General features: G+C 41.8%; 1 protein-coding gene across 1 annotated transcript; it reads right to left on the reverse strand.

Moving 5' to 3' along the window:
- Positions 1-4,952: 4,952 nt before the first annotated feature.
- asah1b (N-acylsphingosine amidohydrolase (acid ceramidase) 1b) lies at positions 4,953-9,850 on the reverse strand. Its single transcript, XM_086120890.1, has 14 exons — positions 9,705-9,850; positions 9,542-9,588; positions 9,091-9,181; positions 8,901-8,987; positions 8,719-8,797; positions 8,306-8,380; positions 8,137-8,182; positions 7,643-7,787; positions 7,458-7,512; positions 7,284-7,365; positions 6,835-6,966; positions 5,859-5,982; positions 5,281-5,337; positions 4,953-5,194 (listed from the first exon to the last, which is right to left on the reverse strand). Exons 1-14 carry the CDS (start codon positions 9,768-9,770, stop codon positions 5,105-5,107), a joined length of 1,176 nt encoding a protein of 391 aa, XP_085977016.1. The 5' UTR covers positions 9,771-9,850; the 3' UTR covers positions 4,953-5,104.
- Positions 9,851-10,287: the final 437 nt, after the last annotated feature.

A 10,287-nucleotide genomic window follows, 5' to 3' on the forward strand; every position in this document is an offset into this window, starting at 1 on the left:
GTAAGAACTGTAAGAAAACAAGAATGGACAGTGTACATTGACATTTGTACATGTCATGAACAGTGAATAGTCAGTAAAAATAACCCCTGAAATTTCTTATAATAATAATCATAATAATACATTTCATTTATAAGCGTCTTTCAAGACACTCTAGGACACTTTACAACCAAAACTAAACTAGGTGTGACGCTGTGGGGCGGAATATTTACCACCAAAAACTAAACGTGATATTGAATAACTCAATATGAATTGTACAATCTGAATTTGAAACAATACTTTTTTTTTCTTTGAAACTGTATTTGATCCTCACTGCAAATTAAATTCTGTTCATTTTCATATTCGTCTTTTTTATATTTTTTTTCAACGTCAGATTTAGTTTTTGAATTGAGGTACTAAGTTTTAAATTAACTTTATGGTCAAGTATGAAGTATCCGGTTTGTATTGCAGCCAACGTAATCAAAATTAATTTCATTGTATTTCAGTGCAGAAAGGGTTCTTTTAGGCAGCACCTCTGACTGTTCAATCACCTACATTTTCACAAGTGATGTGTCGGTCGCGAACGAGCCGGTACAAAAGTGAACGATGAGCCGTTTTTAGATGAAAAAAACGACCATGTATAGTAAGGCGTTTTTTAACGAAAAAAACGACCATGAATAGTAAGGTGTTTTGAGCCGAAAGAAACGACCATGTATAGTAAGGCATTTTTAGCCCAAAAAAACTACCAGGTATAGTAAGGCATTTTCAGCCGGAAAAAAAAGACCATGTACAGTAAGGCATTTTTAGCCGAAAAAAACGACCATGTATAGTAAGGCATTTTTAGCCCCAAAAAACGACCATGTATAAAAATGCCTTACTATACATGGTCGATTTTTTCGGCTAAAAACGCCTTACTGTACATGGTCTTTTTTTTCGGCTAAAAACACCTTACTATATATACTGTACATGGTCGTTTTTTTGGGCTAAAAACGCCTTACTATATATACTGTACATGGTCGTATTTTTTGGGCTAAAAACGCCTTATTAAACATGGTCATTTTTTTCGGCCAAAAATGCCTTACTATACATGGTCGATTTTTTCGGCTAAAAACGCCTTACTATAACATGGTCGTTTTTTCGGCTAAAAACGCCTTACTATACATGGTCGTTTTTTTCCGGCTAAAAACGCCTTACTGCACACGGTTGTTTTTTTTCGGCTAAAAACGCCTTACTTTACATGGTCGTTTTTTTCGGCTAAAAACGCCTTACTATACATGGTCGTTTTTTTTCGGCCAAAAATGCCTTACTATATATGGTCGTTTTTGACGCAAAAAAATTCCTTATTATACATGGTCGCTATTTTGGGGCTAAAATTGCGTTACTATACATGGTCGTTTTTTTGGGCTAAAAACACCTTTCTATACATGGTCGTTTTTTTTCGGCCAAAAATGCCTTACTTTACATGGTCGTTTTTTTTTCGGCCAAAAATGCCTTACTATACATGGTCTTTCTTTTCAGTCAAAAATGCCTTCCGATACATGGTCGTTTTTTTGGGCTAAAAACGCCTTACTATACATGGTCATTTTTTTGGGCTAAAAACGGCTTACTATTCATGGTCGTTTTTTTCGGCCAAAAATGCCTTACTTTACATGGTCGTTTTTTTTTCGGCCAAAAATGCCTTACTATACATGGTCTTTCTTTTCAGTCAAAAATGCCTTCCGATACATGGTCGTTTTTTTGGGCTAAAAACGCCTTACTATACATGGTGGGGGGGTTTTCGGCCCAAAACGCCTTACTATACATGGGCGTTTTTTTCAGCTAAAAACGCCTTACTATACATGGGCGTTTTTTTTGGCTAAAAACGCCTTCTATACATGGTCGTTTTTTTTGGCCAAAAACGCCTTACTATACATGGTCGTTTTTTTCGGCCAAAAACGCCTTACTATACATGGTCGTTTTTTTCGGCTAAAAACGCCTTACTACACATGGTCGGGCTTTTTTCGGCTAAAAACGCCTTACTACACATGGTCATTTTTTCAGCTAAAAACGCCTTACTATACATGGTCGTTTTTTTTCCGGCCAAAAACGCCTTACTATATATACATGGGCGTTTTTTTTGGGCTAAAAACGCCTTACTATACATGGGCGTTTTTTTTGGCTAAAAACACCTTCCTATACATGGTGGTTTTTTTCGGCCAAAAACGCCTTACTACACATGGTCGTTTTTTCGGCTAAAAACCCCTTACTATACATCACTGGTGTCAAACTCATTTCACATGGTGGGCCACATACGGCCTCGGTAGATGTCAAGTGGGCCGGACCATTAAAATGATACCATACTTTGCTATAAACAACCAAAACAACATGTCTTTCCTTTGTTTTGGTTTAAAGAAGCACAAGAACATTTGGAAATTTTGAAATTTAATGAACGTATCTTTTACAAAACATTTCATGAAGCACCTTACATTTCCTTCAACAAATGCGCAATTTACTTTTATCATTCACATATATGCATTGCAACTGATCCCATTGATTGTACAAACTTTAGCAAGTAATTGGTATTGCAAAATATAGTAATGCACTTTGATTAAACAAGATTTATAAAGAAAGGAAGTTTTAAACCATTTACACGTGCATATAAAATCTAAATGTAATCCCTGCCTACACCTTACAAACTAAGGAGAATGCTATTAAATGTGTAAATGTGAGAGTGCTATTGATAGCGTCTGCTGTCATGGGTCTGTCTCAGTGACGGACTAATGCTGCTGTTGTCTTCTTCTCTGGTCAAAACAGTGTTTCCTAGCGGATACTCAATGAACTGCACCTTATTAAAAATATTAATTATGTCTGTGTAATTGTGAAAAAGGTCTTTTATGCATTTTTTTCATTTTTAAATTATCCTGCGGGCTTGATTGAACATCGCGCGCGCGCGCGCGCGTGTGTGTGTGTGTGTGTGTGTGCGATGAATAGAATTCCGCATCGGTGTGCAATTAATTGTAAAACAAGGCTGTGTGTTGAAAAAATTAATCTGAAACTGCATTTAAGGGTGGCTCAATACTGGCTGGCCATATACGGGCCGGAGTTGTAAATTGATTTCTGGCCCAAATACTTCACTCCACAACTGGCCCTCATCTGGTTTGCCAGAGTCAAGCCAGTGCCTCCTTTGCCACTCCTGAGCCGCGTTCGGCCCACATGCATTATATGCCAGTGCTGACTAAAGGGCAGCTGTGCCAGCTTCATGCCGAATCCGGGCCAGATGCCTTTGCTGACTGGGTAGCAACCCGCATGCGCACATAGCGTTATTTGTTGCAACCCCCCCCCCCCCCCACACTGAAAAGAAAAACAAAACGCAAGTAAATTAGAAGAAAGACACTCACACACCACACCACAAACACACATACAGGCACAGTGAAATCGCGTTGATCACACAGTCAAGTCGTGTGCGGTGACTTTTATGGTTAAACAATTTTTCGGTACCATTAAAATGACGCCACGGAAAACGACATGCTACCGGTGACGATTGTTACCGTGAAATCCTCAGGCTTGCCGTAGTTTTTTTTTTGTTTGTTTATTTGTTTTGACTGAGAAATTTCCTTGCGTCCCAAAAACGCACATTATTTGGAACTGTGCGTCCCGTGGGAAAATTATGCGTCTTGGACGCGGGATGCAGAGGTAACGAGATGGCTGAATCACTAAACATTCTCTGAGTACTACTATTATTACCACTCCCACTAATACTACATTAATTAATTTAATTTAATACCTTCAACTTCACAATAATAATAAAAAAAATAATGAAATCAACCGTGATTTTAAACTATGTATTATCAATATTCATTATTCCAAACATGAGAAAGCATTCAGCAAACATAACTGGAATGGAGCAAAAGGACTCCAAATCCCAACGGCCAAACCCGAAAGTGAAGTGCCGACATTATTGACTCCAGCTGTAACGCAAATTACTTTCTAGTGCGACCGCACAAACGTGACAACTGTGCAAAAGTAACAAAATAAAAGACACCACTGTTACAGAAAGGCTTTACACGCTATTTAAACTGCCGATCGCGAACGGAACGAACCGTGATTGAAATTAACTGTGATGCTGCTCTTTACACGATGTACTGACTGTCAGTGACAGCCCCGCCCCTCTTAAAGCACCAAAGTTATCGACGTGGGTTTCCCTGGATGGATTTTGTTTGATTTCTTCGTGATTTTTGCGGTCCTCTGGCCCACTTTATACCTGTGGACGAAGGATTAGGGACTCTAATCCCTCGTTGTATCCGATGACCGGCAACCCAAGGCCAAGGACTTGACTCCGAAGCCAAGGACCGCCCTTCGGTGCTCGAGGCCAAGGACCGGCTCGAGGAACACATCACTGATTTTAATCAAGCATTTCCTTACTTGTCCAAGTATGAATTAAAATCTGTTACATTCTGGTATTTTGTAAAAATGGAAAGAAAAACAACGTACAGTCACCATTGCTGGCAGTGTTTGATTTAATAATAGTCAGTATAAAGCTGATAGTAGTAGATCAGTAGAAAATTATCTGTAAAAGGTCCAATTACTTTTAAATTCTGATGAGCCATCTCGTGCTTCAAGAGAAAACAAAACAATTGTCAGGATTACTTTCCTGCACTTGTAACCGAGCTGACCTGTTAAAACATTTAAAAACATTGAGGAGCACTAATTGACACACTGTACACACATTAGAATTGATCAAGGCTACAAAAACGACCACGCTTGGGCAAAGACCTTGCTACTTGCATTCACTGCCGTGTACGTTGACATTTGTCCACTGGAATCACACCGTTCGCTGCCACCAACAAATATAAAGACATTGGGGGGGGGGGGGGGGGTGAACTGTGCTCTGAGCGCGCGATGATTCAAACCGTTCAGAAACTCCAGAGTGTTGTTCAAAATGTGCCGTTGGGTTATTCGAAGTGCAGGAGTGAGCTCATTCTAGGTTCAGTACTTATACAGTCGCGGAAGATAAAATTCTGTGGGATGTGAAAGTGGAGTCTCCCTCTCAAACGGCTGGCAGTGAATGAATGAAATACCCATTTCCATTGGCTGGGACGCTCGGGGGGGGGGGGGGGGGGCGCAGCCGGACGGTAGTGTGGCGGCATCTTCACCAGGGCATGCAGGGGTTGGGGCAGTCGCGGACGTACGACTCCAGCGTGCCCGAAGACACTTGCATCAGCGCGGTATACGTCGTCAACTGTTTGTGCGTCAAAAACGGGAGAAAAATGAGCAGGACGGCGGATTAGTGAGACACGCTCCAAATTAAAAGTTGTCAGCCCTCACCTTGTTGAGGACGGGCTTCGTGGAGAGCACGTCGTATAGCGTTTTCAGGGACACGTTCTGTCAAACGGCAAGAGTCACATGACTGTCACGTACCCATGACAACAGAAATACTACATTGTACTATCGAGGAAAGGTGCAAATCTAAGGGACCGGGACAAGAGTTATGTGTAATTGCTAAGAAGAAAAATGTCATGGAAAAAAGTCTACAGCAAAGTCGACAATTAACTCATTCAGTACCAGCCAATTCTGGACCAAGTCTGAAAAGACGCTTAAAAACGTCTTTGGGACTGAATGAGTTAAGAAAGACGAAAGCAAAGTCTTTGAAAAGTCATAAAGGTAAGTCAGGGATACGAGTCCGGCCTACGCTAGACAGACTCGTGGTGGTGGGTGAACATGAGAGTCGATACTACCGTTACACCCCGGCTGGAATGAAGTGGCTGCTGTCAAAATTTGAATACAGCCCAACCCGAGGTCAAAGTTCTTTTTTGTAATTTGACAAAGTCCAAATTCATGATTGTGCAAGAATTTAAAAAGAGAGAAAAAAAAAGGGCAAATTTGTGTGACGGTTTTGTCCTCACGGCGCGCGTCGTTCGGTTCATGCACTCGATGGCGGGTGTGCGGCGGTCGTCCAGGAAGAGCGGCTCCTTCCAGTGGTCGTAGTTTGTCTCCAGCACAAACCAGCGGCCCAGCTTCAGATCGATCCTCCAGAGAGAGAGAGAGAGAGGGAGGGAAGAAGAAGAAGAAGAAAAAAAAGGCTTGACACAAGGCTTGAGTTGTTTTTAGGGCTAATCAGGTGACAAACGCAATTGTCCAGTCATGTGCTTTGTGCAGTCATTCGTTGAGCAATAAAACATTTCACAAGAGCCAAAAGGACTAAAGAGCAATTTGCTTCTCCTTTCGGCTTCGAGCTCAAGTTGTGCGTTGACCTCCACCAAGCACATTCGACGAGCTGACCGGACCTTTGGACTTGTCGGACCACACAGAAAAAAAAAAAAGTTGAAATCAAAAGAAAATATTGCTGAAAAATAAAATCGAAGTAAAAACAAAATCAAGATGAGAACGGCGTCAGTTCATAGGAATAAAAGTGGCTTCTGTTCAAGAAATGAGTTCGGGGATTTTTTCGGGGTAAAAAAAAAAAAAATCGAAAGCAAATTAAAAGTTCTTACTTTTGTGTGAATAAAGAATTTCTTCAATAATTTGGTTCGATTTTTTTTCTTTTAGAAAATAAAAATAGCATTTCTTCAAAAATTAAGGAAAACCCCCCAAGAATGAATATCTATTGAAATAAAAATACAAAACGAAACAAAATATTAAGACCAAAAAAAGTTGTCTTTTTTCATGAATAGTGGCATAACTGAGTCCCGATTTTTTCAAGAGGAACCCCCCCCCTCCCCTAAATATTAAGTTTCTTTTTCTTTTTTTTAAATGCTTGTTTTACATGAATATAGTAGCATTTATTTAAGAAGTGGATTGGAATCTTTCCGAGACAAAAACAAAATAAATTCAAAATATCCAAAATGCGAGTCATTTCTAAAAGGAGAAGGGCTGACTTACTGCAGGATATCCAGACTGGCGAGTCTGGATCTGGTGATGATGCAACCTTGCCCGGTGCCGTTTCCTCCCAGGATGAAGTAGGCGGGCGCCAGAAGCTTCGTCTGAGCCAAACGAAACTTTGCCTCATCGTAGCTACGTCGCAAGTCGGAGAGAACAACACGCAACGGTCGTCTTAGGAAATGGCCGCAACGGTCGTCAAAATTGTGCGCTTCAAACCACACCGGCAGATTTGCCCCCTGAGACTTTTTTTGTGGTTCGACTGACGATAGTGTCCACCACATTTTATGTTTCAAAGCGCCTCGGGGAGCGAATTGTCACTTTTTTTTTTGGCGTGGTCGACTTATGGTTGACATGCCTACCAAATTTCGGGTTGCAGCAAAACTAGCTTCAGGGGCTTTAAAAATCAATCAAGCAATCAATCAAATTTCCAGACAAAAAACTGAAAATACCTGGTTGCATTTTCCAGTACGGCGCGAGTGAGGAAGCTCATCCAGACACCATCCCGCTTTCCAAAGATCCACTCCAGGATGCCTACACGAGGACATAAAAATGCATTTCAGAGTCAAAAAGTCCGAATTTTAACAAACAATACGAGTCGGAATCCTCGCCAAAAAGCGACTGACCGATGTAGCCTCCGTCCAGACTGAAGCGTTCGTTCATGGTGAGGCTGAACCTGTTCTGAGAAAGGAGACCACATAAAATCATTTACAGGTTATATGAAAAGTCTGCACACCCCTGTTCAGATGTCAGTTGTGTGTGTGTGTGTGTGTGTGTGTGCGCGCGTGCAGGCATGTTGAGAAAAGCTTACGGGCTTGAGTCCGGTCAGCATGCCGACGTAACCGGCAAAGCTGGTGGACTTGAAGACGGTGCGGTTGTTCCTCTTGAAGTTCACATTGATCACTAAAGACCTCAGCTGCTCACTCATGACCCAAGACTTGTTCTTCACATCCCATCTGACACACAAACACAAACAGACAAGATTTGACTCATGTCTAAACGCCACAGGAGACATTTTGGCACGAGCATCGCGTGCAGATTTCAAATGATCTTTTTTTTTTTCCCACAGTCACAGGTTGCTAGGCATATTTTGGTGGGGCACAATTATTGACACCCAATATGTATATTTTTTAACATTTCTTTTAACGCAAAGGCCATTCATGAACTCTTTGCTGCTACTTAGCCAACAGCAGAGAACTACAGGGGGGGGGGGGGGGAAAGTCTGAACCCTAGCAGAGGAAAAAGTAATACCGGGAGTACTTCAAGAAACAGTACCCCAAATTGGAAAACAGGCAGCGCTCTTACCCCATGAACAAACCAAAGTCCAGGTTGCGACCATGCAGGAGGTTTCCTGTTAACACAAAAAAAAAAAAAAAAGTATTTGGCTCAATTTTGGTGACACAATTGATTGACATATGCATTTTTTGAAAGTATCGTTTCCCCATTTGGTCATCTTCGACGGGAGTTGACTGACCTTTCGTGTCCTCTGCAACCACCGAAGTGCACACCGTAAACACCTCATAGAAGATGTTAAAGAGGACCACCTCACCTACAAAAATGAACAGGAAAGGAAATCTGCGGTCCATGAGCTGCTTATAGAGGGAGGGGGGGGGGGGGGGGAATGGCCTACGTCTAATAATGACATAATCCAAAAACTCATAACCCTATGAGAAAGAGGTCATAAAGCTACGAGAATTTGTTTTTAATTATCCTGCAGGGGGAAAAAAAAGTCATACGTATCCTTACATTGTACAAGAAAAAGGTCCTCCAAAAATTATTGCAATCTACAGGGAAAAAAAAGAATGCTATGAGGAAAAAAACGGAATAATTTCCCCCAAAATTGTCATTTGACACAGGAATAAATTGTAAACAGACGTGACCGCTTACCGAGAGGAACTCCCGAGGCGGCCGCGATTCCTTTCATTTCGTCACCAAACGGATACGGGAGCGAGTTGACCATCAGCGGCTGCCCGCGCAAACATCAAAACAGATTAAGATTAAAAACGACATGCACAGGATTCATTTGTTGGGGGGGGGGGGGGGAAGGAAAAACAAGGAGAGTTCCTCACCAGAGTGACATCCACCAGCATGACAAGCTTCCCGCCGGGAACAAAAGCGTTGGCCAAGTCTCGCACGGCCTGGATCATGTTCACCAACTTGGATGCAAACATCACGTTGAGACACGGGAGGCAGACAACAATAATCCTCAAAATATTTCAATAATAAAAATGATGGTGATTGTCGAGAAAAAGATTGCACCTCTGCCCTTTTGTCAGTGATGACGGCTGTCCATCGGTCCTTGGGCGGCAAGTCCAGGTCCACGGTGTACCAGCTCACGGCGCCTTTAAACCTGAATTTCAATTGGGCTTGTATGTAACATTTGGAACAACGGCAATCAACAAAACACATGTGAATAAATCACAATCATAACGTCAAGATGGTAACACGTCATACCGCGGTTAAACAATTTACACGTGCATATAAAATCTAAATGTAATCCCTGCCGACTCGACACCAGAACGTTGAATTTTCGCAACCTTAGAATATTGTGTTAAAAAAAAAATTTAAACTACGGTTTTCGTGTCTAATTTGCACAAACTGAGGGCAATCTTGAAGCGTTGTGCTGAACGAGGTGCACGTGAAAGCACGACAGCCCAACCATAACAAAACACAAGCAAGGCGTCCCTTCGTGCACGGCAATGTGACTTACGTGGGCCCGCTCGGAGGATACATTCCCGTCCGACAGTCTTCTGTATACTGTAAATAAATACATTACAGAGGAAATCGAATTATTCCAAGAGTTAGGTTTCAAGTGACACAGTTTCTTCACACTTCGTCAACGAGACAGGGACCGAAACACGAATGTTACTTACCGGCGGTACAAACTGTGACGACGTAGCCGCGCACAAAGCAGCTAAAATAAAAAGAAAGCGGGCCATCCTGTTTACACCTGCCAACTGAAGACAAATGTTTTAAAATGACTCCAGAGTGGGGCTGCATCTGTTGATCGTGACACGGAAAGCCGACTTACGTTCCACCGGGGGGGGGGGCGCTCCGATGTCAATAAATGTGAATTAACGTTTTCTTGCGCAATATGACGGGAAAAAAGACGAGTGCAGTTGCTCTTAATAATTATACAAACAAGTTAAATTCTGTCGATTTAAATATTAAACTGTCATTTTCGTTAAAAAATATTTTGGGTGTTACATAACGCCCCCCTTCAATGGTTTCTTCCACGCGGAAGCGTGTCGGGGTTGCTTTGGTTTATTTTGCGGTTGCGACACCCACAGGGGTAACCAATGTCAATAAATGTGATTAAATACTACTAAATTAGTAAAACGGAAATTCTTGTAATGTTTTTTTATGGATAAACACACGCCTAAATTATATTTCGGCCACAGGCGCGGATACGTCTGGTTAACATTGTGTCGATATAAAATCAGGCACCCCTCTAAC

The sequence above is a fragment of the Hippocampus guttulatus genome, chromosome 9, assembly GCF_054856545.1.
Source record: "Hippocampus guttulatus isolate MCC_2025c chromosome 9, RoL_Hgut_1.0, whole genome shotgun sequence".
In the NCBI taxonomy this organism is placed as follows: Eukaryota; Metazoa; Chordata; class Actinopteri; order Syngnathiformes; family Syngnathidae; genus Hippocampus; species Hippocampus guttulatus.